Source organism: Peromyscus eremicus, chromosome 1 (assembly GCF_949786415.1).
Source record: "Peromyscus eremicus chromosome 1, PerEre_H2_v1, whole genome shotgun sequence".
Taxonomy (NCBI): domain Eukaryota; kingdom Metazoa; phylum Chordata; class Mammalia; order Rodentia; family Cricetidae; genus Peromyscus; species Peromyscus eremicus.
The window spans coordinates 16,628,255-16,645,517 of NC_081416.1; the positions used below are offsets into that span (position 1 = coordinate 16,628,255).

Genomic DNA, 17,263 nt, shown 5'->3' on the forward strand with positions numbered 1-17,263 from the left:
CAGGCTTCTAGCTATCTAGTTCTTACATCTTAAATTAATCCATTTCTATAAATCTATACCTTGCCATGTGGCTCGTGGCTTACCGGCATCTTCACGTGCTGCTTGTCATGGCGGTGGCTGGCAGTGTCTCCCTCTGCCTTCCTGTTCCCTCAATTCTCCTCTCTGTTAGTCCCACCTATACTTCGTGCCTGGCTAATGGCCAATCAGTGTTTTATTTATTGACCAATCAGAGCAACACATTTGACATACAGACCATCCCACAGCAGTTTGTTTTTGTTTTTTTTTGAGACAGAGTTTCTCTGTATAGTCCTTGCTGTCCTGGAACTAATTCTGTAGACCAGGCTGGCCTTGAACTTCGAGATTCACCTTCCTCTGCCTCCTGAGGGAATTCACCATCCTCTGCCTCCTGAGTGCTGGGATTAATAGGCATGAGCCACTATGCCCTCTCAGTTACAGTTGTTATTTTTTAAAATGTTATCTCTAGGGAGTTAATTCTCCTCTTGGGTTCTGTTAAACTCTTCTTCATTGAGTTTTTTTTTTTTGGGGGGGGGCAGGCAGGGTGGTGGTCATGATGCTGGGCTCAAAACCAGGAACTGGTCCATGTTTGGCAGGTGCTTCACAACTGAGCCACACTTCTAGTTCCATTTCTTCTAATTTAGTAGAAGGCAAGTAGGAGATTGGAAGATGGTCAGGAGGAAAGCCTGACAACCCGAGTTTATTCCCTGAGATCTACATGGAGAGAAGCAACTCTTGAAAGTTAGCTTCTGAACTCTACATGCGTGTTCCATGGCGTACATGTGCATGCGTTTGTACACATACAAAGTAAAGAAAGAAAATGTAATTTTTTTAAAAGGCAAAATGGGATATTAGAGATATGTGAATTAGGACTTAGAAAAAGTGCCAATGTGTATATGTGGTATATATTTATGTGTGTGAGTTAAAAACAGTGCTTGGAGGCCAAGAGAGGACGTTAGGTGCCCTGCTCTGTCACTCTCCATCATAATCCCTGGAGATAGGGTCTCTGGATCTAGAGCTAGGCTAGTAGCTGTCAGGTCTCAGTGATCCTCCTGTCTCTACTCCTCACCCCACAGTGCTGGCTGACTCTTTACACAGGTGCCGGAAATTTGAAATCAGTCCTTCGTGCTTGTACAGAAGTGCTTTCAACAGTGAGCTTTCTCCTTAGCCCAGTGCCATACAGTTTTGATGATTGTTACAGCACACTGAGGCCTCATCAGTGTCAAAGCACTTAATTGATTTTTATTTGGCTGGCACCTTACCCAAAAAGTGCTTCTTGGTTGAGTTCAGAGGATTGGGAGCTTTGTGACTTTTCATTCTGGCTGACCCATCCCTGTGCTGATAGATAAGGTACACCTCTGCCTTTGGTGACTGTCTTAGTGGTTGTTTTATTGCTATGAAGAGACACCATGACTAAAGCAACTCTTATAAAGGAAAGCATTTAATTGAGGGCTTGCTTACATTTTAGAGGGTGAGTCCATGATCATCATGGCTGGAAGCAGATAGGCATGGCACTAGATCAGTAGCTGAGAGCTTTACATGCTGATCCACAGGCAGCAGGCAAGAGACAGGGGCAGGGGAGAGAGGGAGAGAGGGAGAGAGAGAGAGAGGGAGAGAGAGAGAGAGAGAGAGAGAGAGAGAGAGAGAGAAAGAAAGAGAGAGAGAGAGAGAGAAAAGGGGAGGGGAGGGGAGAGGAGGGGAGGTGAGAGGAAGGGAGAGGGAGACTGGGGCTGGGGCTGGGCTGGGCTGGGCTTTTGAAACTTCAAAGCCTACTCTCAGTGACACACTTCCTCCAACAAGGCCACACCTCCTAATCTTTCTAATCCTTCTCAAACAGTTCCACTCCCTGGTGACTAAACATTCTAATGTATGAGCGTGTGGGGGACCATTCTCATTCACACCACCATAATGACCCTTTGTCTTGCTTGTGCTGTTTCTACTGGTTTGGCTGATGTCAGTTTCTGTGAATTATGTGGTGGTATTATGATAAAGAAGATATGAAAGAGAAAGATGGATTTTTATGATGAAAGGCTTTACCTTCCAATTTCCCCCTTTACCTGGTTGTGGTTTTCTTAAAAAGCAGGATCTCCTTTGTAGCCCAGGCTGACCTCAAGCTTGCCATGCTTGTGCTTCAGCTCCTTAGTGCAAGATCACACTGCCGTCACACGCCGTCATTTGTGCCTAACATCAAAGAGTAATTTCTCTATCAAGTTCTTGTTCCTGGTGTTGTTAGTTAGGGCGTTAATTTAAGGCAGTCTGGCAAATAAACACAGAACAGTTACCAGGTTGCCCCAGGATTTTTCACTGTTCACCTGGCATGAACCTGGTTTCTTGTCCTAGGTAAATGTCTGTTCACCACATGGTTGTAAGTACATGAATTCCAGCCCCCTCTGTTTGCTGCCCATTTGAACGTGCTACATAATTGTGAAAAAGATGTTGAAGAGGATTGTGAATAATAAGAATGCAGACATATACATACACTTTACACATGTTCTATATAATGTATGCACACTCTTGTAAAAACTGCACAAGCAGAAACTCAGTTACTACAAAGTCCAAGCTGCATTTAATGGCCCGGCAAGTCAATTTGCAGAACTTTTCCACATTCCCATGACGCTTGTTTTAAGGAGACTGGGAAAGAAACACAGCCTGGTTTGCTCAGACAGGCTTGGCAGTGGGTGATGGTGTCTGTCCACGGGGATGAGTCAGCTTTCCCTTTGATTTTTTGAGACCTGGTAGCTCCAGGACTGTTGGGTAGGATTGGCACAGGTGGGATGTCTGTCTTGGGGAAGGGACTTAGTCCCCACTAGAGAACCTAGTTGTCTTGTAGAGTGCCCCTCCCTTTCCTCTTCTCTTCCCTCCTCTTCCCTGTCATCTTCTCTATTTTTTTCACACACCTCCTTGGTTTTTGAGATAGCCTATAATGTAGCCTCTGGTGACCTTGACCTACATATGCATCTAAAGATGGCCTTGAACTCCTGTTCCTCCTGGGAATTACAGGTGTGTGCCACTATTTGAAGCAAATCTTGTTTCTTAAGGCTGTAGTCCCGCCATGGGATTGGCTGGTGGTTTTTAAGCTTTCTTTCTCTTGGAGATTGGAGAGAGGATCTAGAACTTTCTCTGGATGTCTCTTATCAGTTGCTATGAGAGCTGAGTTCTTTGTAGCCCCTGAGCTGCAGCACGATGCTTTGGAGTTATTTTATGTTACCACGTGTAGCCTCCACTACAGAATGTCAACATCTCTGGGAGGATCAAGGCATCTCTTGAGCAGGTTTGCGTTCTTTCTAAATGGCTGGATTCTTTTCACTTATAAATGTTCCTTTGCTCCAATAACAAGGGAATGGGGTTTCCTAAAACTTACCTTTCTCTATCACACCTTAACTGATCTGTTGAGCAAGGAGTATATGTCAGAATCTTGGAACCTTGAAACTTACCAGTTGGACTTAGCTACAATGCAGAGGTCACTTTACCTGGCTAGAAATTTCCTTTTGACTTCCCTGACTCCTCAACTTCTCTATGAGAAGTACAGGCAGCAGTTTCACATGTTGGTTTTTTTTTTTTTTTTGGTCCCCCTCTGCAGTCAGATGCCTTGGATGCAGCTGGAGGATGCTTCTCTGTACATATCTCAGGCTAATTTCATCCTGGCCTACCAGTTCCGCCCAGACGGTGCCAGCTTGCACCGTCGACCCTTCAGAGTCTTCGCTGGGCACGATGAAGACGTTTGTCACTTTGTGCTGGCCAACTCCCACGTCATCAGTGCGGGAGGGTAAGTGTGGGGTCTTCCTTAATGTGCTTCAGGGACCTGTGTCTGCTTCTGACTTTTCTGGCTCAACAGTAAAGGGATAAAGAAGGAAACTTTTAAAAAGGTAGGCTTTTTTTTTAAACACCTAAAGCAGAGATTTACCAAAAGCTGTTAATAGGGTTAGCCAGAGAAGAAAACAGGAAGAACCTTTAATGCATAGTAGAGCAAGTTTGATACTCTCTGAGGGGAGGTTTGTTTTCTCTCTCAGCTCTGTTTAGCCCCAAGTGTGCTGAAGAAGTAAAGGTATCTAACACTCAGCACCTTGTGGCCAAACTGCAGAATGCTTGGCAAATCTGGTCATCGCTGAACACGTGGGCTGCTTCAGTAGACTGGCCCTCTTGCTACAGAAAGAGTCATTAACTCCTGAGGATGGGCTCCTTCTTCTCTTGTAGAGATGGGAAGATTGGTGTTCATAAGCTCCATAGCACCTTCACTGTCAAATACTCAGCTCATGAGCAGGAGGTGAACTGTGTGGACTGCAAAGGGGGCATCATTGTGAGTGGCTCCAGAGACAGGACAGCCAAGGTGAGGCATTCTCCCTACATACTGTTATTTCCTCCTCCTCTGTAGGGACTGGGGTGGCGGAGGGTGGAGAGAGCCTTGAGGCCCAGGATTGGCTGCAGTGTCGAGTGAGGGCAGGGAGAAGTGACACAGTAAAGAACTTACTTATGTGCCTGTGGCATGCCTCTTGCTATGCCAGCATGTGTTCCTGCCAGCTGGACTGGGAGAGGAGTGGACAGTGGCTGGGACGCTTGCCACTCACTTGAAATGTGGTGTGCATGCAAAAACAGGGGCCTGGTCAGCTTTTCCTCCCTGAGCTGTTTCCTCAAGTTTGTGGGCTGAGTTCTAACCCCAGTATTTTATTTTAAAATCTCCCTCCTTTTGCATGCTGTCTGTTTAGAGAAGTTAATTTTTCACCACCTTGTTTACAAGCAATCAGGCTGATAATTAAAACATGTTTTTACTGATTCTCTGGAGAGTGATGTGGTCAGTAGGCAGTGGAGACCACAGGAAGGCTGCTAGTGGTTACGTCATTGCGTCATTGCCAGATTGCCTGGTCCGCAGACATCCACCAAGACCTAAAAGTGAGACTGATAAACAGTGTTGTCCTTGCTTTGTGGAGCCAATTCATCCCATCTCTGCTGAGCACTGCTGCTTATGAGACACATAAGAGAGAGTCTCCTGTCTTGGGTGCGGCAGCCCTAGCCAGGGTACAGGCTTCGGGGCTGCAGTGGGAACTCTGCTGACAGTTCATTTGGTGATGCAGAAGACCCCAGAGGTCTTGATTTTCTGTTTTCCAGAATCTAGAAGCTCCATTGTAGCAAAATGTTTATTGACATTAGCAAATGGGCCTCTAAGCCACATGGAGAGAGACCTCAGGAGGGAAGTTACAGTTTTATCAATGACTCTTCTGATTCCGTGTACCCTCTAGTGATTGCTTCTTTACGTGGCTGATTTATATAAAGACAAGGGTTAAATAGGTTCCCTCCATTTTATGAACATTTCTTTTCCTTTTGAAATTTTCTTCCTTGTATTTTGTATTTAGCGAGAATGCATGCCAGCATAGGAAGCCCGAGAAAGATCGGCAGGTTGCCTTTGCTTTTCTTTTTGAGATGGTAGCATGTAGCCAGAGATGATCCTTGTGTCTTCATCTCCAAGGGCTGAGATTACAGACATATGCTGCTACACCTGGCTTTAGTATTATTTTTATTTTTTTTCCAGGTAGTGCTTCTCTGTGTTGCCTGGCTGCCCTGGAACTCGCTCTGTAGACCAGGCTGGCACAGAGATCCACCTGCCTCTGCCTCCTGAGTGCTGGGATTAAAGGCATGTGCCACCACTGCCTGGCTTTATTGAATATTTTGAACCTTCATGGAAACCACATTCCCTGTCACCTGTTTCTTCCTCTTCCCCATCCCATATTTACTTGAGAGTTTTGCTTAGTCAATGACTTTGTAGCATTCCTCGCAAAGATTTTGGCTTTGACTTGCAGTAAATCTGGGGCTAGAGAGATGGCCAAGTGCTTACTAGCCGAACATGAAGATCTGGGTCTGAGTGGTCGGGACTGACAGTTCAGGACAGTGGCATTTGTCTGTAATCCCAGTACTGGGGAGGCACAGTCAGGTGGATCTCTAGACCTTTTTTAAAAATAGCATTTGTTCTTTGTTGATTTCATACATATTTGCATGCATCTGGTTACCCTTGCCCCTGTTAGTTCCTCCCACCATCTTCCTTACAAATATCTTTTTTCTATTTTTAAAGATTTATTTATTTATGTATATGAGTGCTCTGTCTTCCTATACATCTGCATGCAGACAGAAGAGGGCATCAGATCCCATTACAGATGGTTGTGAGTCACCATGTGGTTGCTGGGAATTGAACGCAGGTCCTCTGGAAGAGCAGCCAGTGCTCTTAACCTCTGAGCCATCTCTCCAGCCCCCCTTACAAATATCTTAACTGTATTTACTAGCTTTTGTTTTTATTAGTGTCCTACAGAGTTTAACTAGGGCTATCTTTATGAGCAGGTATATACCAGGATACTATGCCTCTTCTATTCCCAGAGTCTGTGACTTGCCAAAAGATGCAGCACTGATGCCCGTGAGCCTTCTTCTTCATAGCTGACTGCTGGGGGCTGACTGTCAGTAGCCAGTTACTGTGAGCGCGGGACTGCTGTGTCCATGCTGTGCTTAGAGAAGATAGCCTTTGGAAGGCCCTCCTCCTGTCCCCTGGCTCTCAGCCTCCTTTCCTCCTCTTCTGCAGTGTCCCCAAGTCTGAAGAGGGTGGCATAAATGCCTTGGTGAGCACTGAGCTCCCAACAGCCCTGTAGTCAGTATCTCATGCAGCCAGGGTTCTGTGTATCACTTCTGCTCACTGCTTCACGGTGAGAGGCTTCCCTGTTCACAGCCGACAGCAGCCTTGGTCTGTGGGTGTCAGAGGTTTCTGAAGGCGGTTTGGTGCTTGTTAGTCAGCTAAGCATAGCTGTAGGTTCTTCTCCGAAACCTCAGATCCGTCTCTCTTTCTCTTTTGAGATGAGACAGTGTCCGGCAATGTGGCACGGACTAACCTTGAACTTGCCGGTTTTTTCTGCCTCTTGAGATTACAGGTGTGTGCCACCACATGCCTGCAAGAATTACTTTCTAACAATGTAGACTGTAGCCAGGCACTGTGCTAAGCACCTCATCCATTTTATCTTTCTGGGTAAATATCTTCCCCTGCATAATTGTAATGTTTTAGATACACAGTATGCCCTGTGGTATCTACTCTATAAGATTGTCTGTTATACAAGTTGTGTGTGTGTGTGTGTGTGTGTGTGTGTATACTTTTTTTTTTTTTTTTTTTTTTTTTTTTTTTTTTTTTTTTTTTTTTTAGATATCTGTCCTTGAAGTTTCTATGTAACCAAGTATGACTTAAACTTCTGGTTGTTCCTCCACCTGTTGAGTGTTGGGATTACGTGTTTGCTACCACAGCCAGTCTCCGTCCCAGCACTTGTGTTGTCTTTAGTGGCTTCCAGAGGAACTTACCATCATTTACATAAAATGTTCTCTAGTAGACGGATGATTCTGTCTAATTTCCTGGATACAGGAACCTGGAAATAAGAATCCTTTCTTTCTTTTTTTTTTTTTTTTTTTTTTTGGTTTTTCGAGACAGGGTTTCTCTGTGTAGCTTTGCGCCTCTCCTGGAACTCACTTGGTAGCCCAGGCTGGCCTTGAACTCACAGAGATCTGCCTGGCTCTGCCTCCCAAGTGCTGGGATTAAAGGCGTGCGCCACCACCGCCCGGCCAAGAATCCTTTCTTAAGGGCCCGATTCCTGCTAAATTCTGTACATCATGCTGTTCTAGTACTCTGTATTTATCTTCCCTTTTCTACAGCATGAGACATAGGGCACTTTTTACCCCATTGGATGAGATGAATCTAAGACCAAGAAGCTAGGAAATATCTCTAAGAGCAAAGATAAGAAGTCACAGGCGGGGCTGGAGAGATGGCTCAGAGGTTAAGAGCACTGGCTGTTCTTCCAGAGGTCCTAAGTTCAATTCCCAGCAACCACATGGTGGCTCACAACCATCTGTAATGAGATCTGGCTCCCTCTTCTGGCCTGAAGGGATACATGCAGGCAGAATACTGTATACATAATAAATAAATAAATTAAAAAAAAAAAAAAAAGTCACAGGCAGGGTTCTAACCCAGACTGGTCAGATTCCAAAGACTATCTGCTTGTTCTATAATAATAGGCTACAGGAAATATTTTCTTTGCCATTTTGGTTTTTCTTTGTTTTAGAATTTTTTTTTTTTTAGGATGAATTCTCAGCCTTAGAATTCCTGAATCAAACAATGATCATTGTAGGAGCCTTGTCCCCTCCAGTCTGCCTTCTGAAAGGACTGTATAAATGTCCTTTCACTGAATATTTTCCAGGGTGGGTCTCTTTTGCATTGATAGCAAAGATCTGACCAGATCTTTATTGTGTCCACCTCTGTCTCTCTTGTTACCAGAGGATGCTGTGCTATGGGACAGGCTGGCCACTTCCTGAATAATGCTTGGAACTGGCAGTGCATTTCCAGAGTCACTCCCACAGATCTGTAGCCTTGTCCCGTGGTTTGTTGGCTCCCAGGTTCTTCCAGCTGTCTCCGTGGAAGCGACCAGTAAACTGAGGTTTAGGCTATCCCCAGAGATTTTAAAAATCAGGAGTACCCCCTTCACCCTGCAAGCAAGAACCTGCCTCTGAGGGAGTTCTGATAAGGAAAAGGCAAAGATCTCTTCCAAGGTGGACAGTCTAAAGGAAGAAACCAAAGGGCGTCTGGTTATTACCAAAGGATTTGACTGGCAGATACAGAGCAGATGCCAGAGTACCAGCCTTACAGGGAATATTGAGGTTTTGTTTTGTTTTGTGTTTGTGTTTGTGTTCCCCTCCTCCTCCAGGATATTCTTTTTTTTTTTTAATTTTTATTTTTTTATTTTTTATTATGTACACAGAAGAGGGCGCCAGATCTCATTAGAGATGGTTGTGAGCCACCATGTGGGTGCTGGGAATTGAACTCAGGACCTCTGGAAGAACAGTCAGTGCTCTTAACCTCTGAGTCATCTCTCCAGCCCCAGGATGTTCTTGTTAAATTTCTTTTCTTAGTTTTGGGAGATGTGACTCCTGTTATTGTCCCATCCCCCACTCCATCATACCCAGAGACTCTAAGAAACACTTTCTCCTTTTATAGGGAAGAGATACCATGTGACCCTAAGAAGGCAAGACCACCCCCATTCTATCACCTGCCCCTTACACTGAAGGAATGTTTTCTTAAGTTCTTCCATCTAAGGTCCTGCCTGCGTTTGGTGTGTTCCCCTTATAGCTCTGCGGGGACCTTGAGAGGTCATTGATCCATCTAACTGCCATGGGATCCCTCTGTGGCTGCTCCGGGGAGAGCCCTGTACACTGCAGGTTTCCTTTCTGTTTGGTTAGAGGCTTATGTCCCTGTGTGTGTCATCTGGGGTAGGGCGAGGTGAGGGGGAGCCTTGTGCTTAATGGGAGATTTCTAAATGCACTGTCTGCTGAGAGGCTCTGGGAGGGAGTGTTGATTAGAGTTAAGCCCAGAGTGGCTGCTAATGTACATTCCTGACTGATAGGGACCAGATAGTGTGCTCCAAGCAATATTTTTAACCTGCGGAGATATGGAAGCTTAAAAGAGTTAAGCTTTTCTGCTCCTTTTGGTGACATTAGGTGCTAAATTCCCTGCTGGCATGACTAGCTTTGGATCCTGGGCATTATGAGCAAACAAACAACAAGTCCCTTGTCACTTTGAAGTGTCCCCATTCTTTCCTGATTTGCAGCTCTCTCTCACTCGTCTAACAGTGCACACGTCTCCCCAGATTGGACTTTGATCCCCGGTCTCTCCCTGTATGCCTAAAGTTTTGGGGAAGATAGGAGAAAGGAAGATCCGCAGACACAGGAAGTTTCAGAGAGAGAGGCGGGCCGCTTCCATCTACCCTTTCTTAGGTGGATCTCACACAGGGGGTGTGACTTCTCATTGTCTGGTAGAGAGTTGATTAGGAATTAAGGGCTCTTGGGTGGAAGTAAAGGTGAGTGGTTAGGGCTGTCTCTGTGGCAGGTGGACCAGAAGCTGGTATCTGCTGATACCCTGCGCTCTGTCGACAGGATGGAAAGGGTTCTCCTTCCACCTCCCTAGTCACACTCCCCCACCTGCTGTACATCCCTTTCTTCTAATCCCAGGCAATGCCAACAAGAGCGCTTCCTCTTCTCTCTCCAGGTATGGCCTTTGGCCTCGGGCCGCCTGGGGCAGTGCTCACACACCATCCAGACTGAAGACCGAGTCTGGTCCATTGCTATCAGCCCAATACTCAGGTAAGGGAGACATGTTGGGTTTCTGTCGCACACAAGAATGTTTTCATTTTATTAGGTCAGATAAGCTAGAGAAATTTCCACTAGTCTGTCTATTCCAGGTTGCTATGAACCACTCTCCTGGAGAGTTAAACATTCTCCAGAGACTTGAGGTCTAAAGGTTTTTTCACATACTTGTGGAATTGAGATAACCTTTCCTAAGCAGCTGATGAGAAATGTTAAGGCTAGGATTCTACACTGGAATGTGACTGAGGGGTCAGGGTTACCTTTCTGAGCAGATGTCCTGTGGGGTTTCTCTAAAGCAAAGGCTTCTCAGTATACCTGAGAGTCTACAGCAGTGGCTAGCCTGCTGTCGTGACTCACCTCTGTTTTGTTCCCTGAAAATTCTTCTGGAGTATCCCTTACAGGCTCTGGGTATCAGGGGAGCAGGAGAGGTTTGGGGCCTGCCAACTGGGCCCTCATCTGTATATGTAGAGGAACAGAAACAGTGGTAATTGTAATGGAGGTGCAACTCTGTTTTATTATTTTATGTGTATGGTAGTTTGTGTACCACTGGTGTGTCTGGTGCCCATGGAGACCACAAGAGGGTGTTGTATCTGGAGCTGCAGTTACAGATTATTGTGAGCCACTGTGTGGGTGCCAGGAATCAAACCCAGGTCCTCTGGAAGAGCAGCCAGTGCTCTTAATTGCTGAGCCCTGTACCTTTTTTTTTTAAACAAAAAACAAAACCAAAACAAACAAACAAACAAACAAACAAACAAAACACCCAAGTCTTGCTGTGTAGTAGAGGCTGGTTTAGAACTCACTACGGGGGCTGGAGAGATGGTTCAGAGGTTAAGAGCACTGACTGCTCTTCCAGAGGTCCTGAGTTCAATTCCCAGCAACCACATGGTGGCTCACCACCATCTGTAATGAGATCTGGTGCCCTCTTCTGGCATGCAGTCCTACATGCTGTATACATAATAAATAAATAAATCTTAAAAAAAAAAAAAAAAGAACTCAGTACGTAGCTCAGACTGGCCATGAGCTAGTTAGTGATTTTCCTGCTACATAGTGAGTTCTAATGATCTGTAATTGTAGTTCCAGATTGGTTATATTATTATTAAAAACATTTTATTGACTTATATTCATTGTACATAATATAAGTTTCATGTAAACAATTTCAGATATATCATGTGCTTTTACCTAGGCTTTAAAAAAAAAGCATTTTATTATTTTGTATGTATGGTGTTTTGTTTGTGTGTATCTCTGTGCATCATCACATATGGACAGTACTCCCAGAGGCCGGAAGAGGGTGTTGGATCACCTGGGAGTGGAGTCACGGATGGTTATGAGCCACTGTGTGGGTGCTGAGAATCAAACCTAGGTCCTCGGGAAGAGCAGGTGGGGAGGGCTCTTAGCTGATGAGCCAGTGCTCTAGCACCTGTTTAGGCTGTCTTGAACAAGGCAGGCTCGCTCTCCTCCCCAGTGGGTTAGACACTCTCCTAAGGTTGAACTGTAATGGAAGTTGGGAGGAGGGTCTGTCTGTGTGCACTTCCTTGATGCCTCTCACCCCACCTGAATGGACTTGGGAAAGCTATAGGGCTGCCTACTTCCACCACCTGATTAAGTCAGTCACTTGTTTTTATAAGCAAGTCGGTGCCCTTTGCTCAGCCACTTCAGCCTCTCTCTTCGGACCTTGTGGAGCTGCACCTCTCCTCTCGCTCTCTTCCACAGCTCCCTTTCAGTTTTTTTCCTTCCTAAGAATTAGAGCCGATTAGCCACGTCATTAATTCTTCAATTTGACGGCTGATATAGCAGGACCTGAAACACATTGCTGACCCCAGAGAATGGAGACCCCATTCCTTAGCATATTGACGATGGGAGAAGTTAATTAAAATTCCACAGAGCAGAGGTGTCGGCTAACCTATAAACCTGTCGCTTTTCAGAACAAATCATTCCAGCATCTTAGGAAAGAGGAAAGGGAAGACTAGCGGGGAGTGGGGAAGCTAAGTGTGGGAGCCCTGGGTGGAAGAACAGGACTGGCCAGCTTTGTCTCCTCTGCAGTTTTTCCTAATGCACCCTTCTGAAAGCTCACTAGCCAGGCGCGCGTGTCTGTGGGCTGGATTTGTGTGGGGACTAAAGGGAGGTGAGTGGGAGGTGACAGATGTGCCGGGGACTTCGTCTTAGAGGTCACTTGGGGGCTTTGGCTGGCTTCAGGAGGCTGAAGTGGGTTGTTGGTAGAAGGGACTCTGGCTAGAGATGGGCCATGTACTTGCTACATGTTCCCTGAGACCAAAGAGTATGGCTAGGTTGTCCTCTACCCCCAACCTATAGACTTCTACTCTAGCTACATCCTCTAGAGAATATTGGGTTACTTCTCAACAAAAAAGATCACATAACACCTACTGTAGAGGGTGTCAGTAAGGGAAGTTGAGAGTGGGATTTACCTTCCTCATTAGGAGGCATTTGGCGTAGTAAACTGAGTTTGAGGTTTTTGGACATAACTTGGAGACTGACCAGGGCAAGGACATGACTTTGTAATGTTAGTCTTCCTGCGGTGTGAGCCCCAAGCTTGTAGCAGTTAGTCAGTGCTAGCCAGCTGTTCTCTGTGCAGACCCTCTGCAAGATCCCTTTGTGTCCCTTTGTGCTGTTTTCACATTCTTCTTCATTTGTCTGGGTGTATTTTCTTAGTCCTGGATGATTCTTTTGCTCTTCGTTGGCTGACTGTTGAGTGTTGACTGTGAAGTTATTTGATATGGCCTTTTCCTTAATTTCACAGGTGATGTCTTGAACTTTGTTTATATTTGTTTTATTTTTTGAGACAGGGTCTTACCATGTAGCCCTGGTTGGCCTGGAGCTCACAGAGCTCTGCCTACATGTGCCTCCCAGGTCTAGGATTAAAGATGGATGCCACCATGCGGGCAGAAATATATAAATGTATATATATTTCATTTATTTGTTTGTGTGAGTGCATCCGTGTGCTCCAGTGTACTTGTGCCGTAGTGCACATGTGGAGGTCAGAGGACAACTTTGAGCAGTTATTCCTACCCTTCCACCATGTAGGGCCCAGAGACAGAACTCAGGTTGGACCCTCTTTAAAGCATGTGTTGGGGATTCTAACTTTATACTAGACATCCAGGACATGTGCTGGGTTTTTATTGTCCCCCCTTTTTTGTATTCAAAGACTATACAGGGCTTGGATTTTTATACAATATTATTAAGTCCATCTCTGTCCACTTTATCCATGACTTTGAGCCTTTAAAAATAAAGCCCATCCAGCTGGGTATGGTGGAGCATGTCTTTATTCCCAGCACACTGGAGGCAGAGGCAGGTGGATTTCTGTGAATTCTAGACCAGCCAATGCTACATAGTAATACCTTGTCTCAAAACAAAACAAAACAAAAAACTCATCCATTCTTGTAACCCAGGGAGGTACCAGCTTTCAGCTTCAAGGTCTGTTCTGTAGAGCAGTCTGGGAGATATAGTCAGTCTCCTTTGCCTGCTGCTAGCGAGTGGCTGTGGGCAAACATTCGCTTTTTCTGTGTTCTCCTTACGGACATGACTAGATTACAGTGAAAATGACCTGAATGAATATATCTATATCTCTATCTCTATCTCTATCTCTATCTCTATCTCTATATCTATATCTATATCTATATATAAACTGGGCAGTGGTGGTGCAGGCCTTTAATCCTAGCACTCAGGAGGCAGAGGCAGGAGGATCTCTGTGAGTTCAAAGCTAGCCTGGTCTACAGAGCCAGTACCAGAACAGCCAGAGCTGTTACACAGAAACCCTGTCTCAAAGAAGAATGTATAAAGACTGAAAACTCTAAGTCCTATAATAGTATGCCAACTCCCTCACTCTCTTACCTAATGTAGCGTCTGCTTAGTGCTTAGTTGCTTTCAAGCCTGTTCCCCGGGCTTCCCTGCATCTCCTGTCTCTCCGGAGTCACATGGCTCTTTTGTAGTCTTCTTGAGGTAGTCTCCACAAGAATCTCTCTTCCTTTCTCTTTTTCTTTTGAAGTGATCCTTAGTGGCTGCCTCTGTCACCTCCCTGCTACTATTCCTGTTGAATGTGTTTGTCAATCACTGAGTGACATGGTCCTGGACCCCTTATGAACAGCATGAAGGGCTGTGAGTAGCTGCTGTCCTTAAGGACAAGTCCTCCAGTTTCCCTTGCTGCTTCCTTGAGAAGTTGGAAGGAATCTGGACAGCAAAGGTCAATTACTGTCTTTTTCCTGGTAAAAACAATGAGTCCTGCGTACTTTATTGTTGACACTCTGTTTGTTTGTTTTTTTTTTTCCCTTCTTCTTTTCACATATTTGTACTCAGTCACTTTCAGCATGAAATATGGACCCTCAAACTCCAGGCTTAACATGAGGCACTTTTGACCAAGAGAAAGCAGGAATTCTGACCTGTGTCTAAGTATCACTTTTTCTTCTTTCTGCAGCTTTGAATTTTTAATTTGTAAACAATTATAGAAGGTGATATTTAATACCAATTGTGTGCTCAAAGCTATGTTTATTTTATTTTATTTTTTGTTTTTGGGGACACTGTTTCTCTGTGTAGCTCTGGCTGTCCTGGAACTTGCTCTGTAGTCCAGACTGACCTTGAACTCAGAGATCTTCCTGCCTCTGCCTCTGGAGTGCTGGGATTAAAGGCGTGCACTACCATTGCCCGGCTCAAGACTATATTTACTAAAAAAAAAACCAAAAAAAAAAACCACCAAAACCCAAACAAACAAACAAACAAACAAAAATAAAAGAAACAATAGGCTTCAAAGGAAGGTGGCAGGCAAGGACATTGTCCTTGGATTCCTTTGTACCCACCACCCTTCTTACCCTATTGTCAGGACTCAGGCCTTGTGGATTGAGGCCCTGTTCCGCAGAGGAAGTTCCTACCTGTATCCATTGGGTGAACAAGAGGAGGTAAAGAAAGCACACACTTCTTAGAACAGAATGGTCTGTGTCTTCCACAGTTGGATGGCAGAAGTGTATTATACATGGTCTCAGATATAGCTCCTAAGGTCACTGTGGGTTCTGAGTAGTTTTATTTTTTTTTCATAGTCCATGGAGACTTTTTATTTATGTGTATTCCATCTCTAGAAAAAACCCCAGGGTTTTCCCTCCTTTGTGTTTTGTCTTGCTTCTTTATGGTCTATGAAGGTCTATGAAGGCTGAGGTCAGTACGATGAAGCCAAACTGACGGGGTGGGAACAGATTGTTCTGGCATTTTTTTTTTTTTTTTTTTTTTTTTGGTTTTTCGAGACAGGGTTTCTCTGTGTAGCTTTGCGCCTTTTCCTGGAACTCACTTGGTAGCCCAGGCTGGCCTCGAACTCACAGAGATCCGCCTGGCTCTGCCTCCCGAGTGCTGGGATTAAAGGCGTGCGCCACCACCGCCCGGCCTTGTTCTGGCATTTTTCTAGGTCTTTGAGTTGCACATCAAATCTAGGGCTTATCACTCCACACTTGTTCAAAATGCCTGTGAGGTTCACGACGATTTTCCCAGCTCGGTGGTCATCTGTGATTTCAAATTCACCCATGTAACCATGCTTTATCGTCACAGTTAGGAACTGAACAATGACTTTGAAGCAGGGCCTGATGAGACCCTGGTGTTTGCTTCTCAGCATCGTTAATGCTCTTGAGAGCCTCAGCTGGGACATTATGTGCACCATGGTGACTTCACGGAAACATGGTGGAAAGAGGCTCTGAATGCTTTTCTATGAGTTAATACAGATTAATATATTTTATTGCTACTTAAGAGTTATTTCTATCTGAATGAATTTAGTAAATACTCAAGAACAATGCAAAACTCTTTTTTTTAATTTTTATTTTTGGTGTTTTCAGGATAGGGTCTCACTATGTAGTTCTGGCTGGCTTCAAATTCACAGAGATCCACTTGCTTCTATCTCTCTCTCAAGTGCTGGGATTAAAGGCATGCACCACTACATCTAGCCCTACAAAACTATTTATAAGACTTCATTCCCCATTAAAAGTAGATTGGAGAGATAGCCTAGTGGTTAAGAGCACTGGCTGCTCTTCCAGAGAACCCAGGTCCGGTCCCAGCACCCCATGGTAGCTCATCACCATCTATAACTCCAGGCCCAGGCCCCTTGAAAGCCTCTGTGGGAACCCAGAAATACTCCTGGTGTCCAGAGTTGATATAGGGCATAGTAAGTGAAGGCTACATGTGAGAGGCTTGGGCTTCCTCAGGTAAATGTTCTGCCGTTCTGGGAACACACATACACATAGGTCTTTGGTTTTCTGGACCCTCCATCCTGCAGTTGGGGCCTGTGTTAAAATGAATCTATGTTTGCCTGGAAGGAGAAGGGAGATAAATATGTATCTCTCCCTTTCTCTGCAGACACCATATCCATTTCCCTGGAAGGAAAAAAAACTGTCCTCAGCAGAGCCCTTGCCTCCCTGTGAGTACCTCTGCTGCCTTGTGGGCGAGTGTGGTCAGGAAGGCCTCCCCCACGCTTGCCTTTTAATCCCCTCTCCCCGCTCTGTCATCAGGGAAACACATGAGTGGTATAGGTGTAGAAACTTGACTTTGCTGTGTTATTAAATATACAATGTAATTTTGTGTGCTGTGGTGGCCTGTTTGTTTTTGGGGGGATTAGTCCAAGTCTGCATGAAATGTACCGATTCAAATTTGTAAAGTTAGTTGTGGTCTCTGGGGATTGTGATGGCGAAGCTGCTCCTTCTTGCTTCATTTCTCCCGGAGGTGAGGGTGGGCCTGGAAGGAAAGCCAGCACTGGGCACTGTTTGGAGTGGGTGAGGGTACGAGAAGAGCAGGGTGTTTGTTCCAGCAGCTGCAGGCTTGCCTGTGTGCTGTGTGTGGTAGACGCCATCCAGTAGCCTGCTGAAGTACATCTTTCTTTACTGGAGGGTAATTGCATGTGGAGTGCGCTCTGACATTTGGAGAGCTGGAAAAAGGGACAGTTTCAGTGTGGCTTCCACGGCTTGTCTTCGTTGTGCTGCTGCTGCTGCTGCTGCTTTCTGGTCCTGGGCATCATAACTCATCCCGTGCTGTGAGGGAAGAAGAAAGAGTCAGATACAAGGAGTTTGTCTCTAGTTCTCCTTCTGGTTGCCGATGAGCCACTGTATGTGAAGGGCGTCTC

At 45.3% G+C, this 17,263-nt stretch overlaps 2 protein-coding genes across 2 annotated transcripts in view; one reads left to right on the forward strand and one right to left on the reverse strand.

Moving 5' to 3' along the window:
• Nucleotides 1-17,263, forward strand: part of Fbxw4 (F-box and WD repeat domain containing 4) — an 87,070-nt gene that overhangs the window by 17,977 nt on the left and 51,830 nt on the right. Inside the window, exons 3-5 of the mRNA XM_059257181.1 lie at nucleotides 3,596-3,781; nucleotides 4,210-4,342; nucleotides 10,067-10,161. Of these exons, the coding sequence (XP_059113164.1) occupies nucleotides 3,596-3,781; nucleotides 4,210-4,342; nucleotides 10,067-10,161 (414 nt within the window). The remainder of the gene's footprint in view (nucleotides 1-3,595; nucleotides 3,782-4,209; nucleotides 4,343-10,066; nucleotides 10,162-17,263) is intronic.
• Nucleotides 15,291-15,769, reverse strand: LOC131906560 (small ribosomal subunit protein uS8-like). Its single transcript, XM_059257174.1, has 2 exons — nucleotides 15,545-15,769; nucleotides 15,291-15,365 (listed from the first exon to the last, which is right to left on the reverse strand). Exons 1-2 carry the CDS (start codon nucleotides 15,767-15,769, stop codon nucleotides 15,291-15,293), a joined length of 300 nt encoding a protein of 99 aa, XP_059113157.1.

Coding starts and splice junctions, on each gene's coding strand:
- LOC131906560 (XM_059257174.1), bottom strand. CDS start 15,769: ATGCTGAGAAGCAAACACCAGGGTCTCATCAGGCCCTGCTTCAAAGTC. Junction 15,366..15,544: donor TAGAAAAATGCCAGAACAAG/GCCGGGCGGTGG, acceptor AAAAAATGCCAG/AACAATCTGTTCCCACCCCG.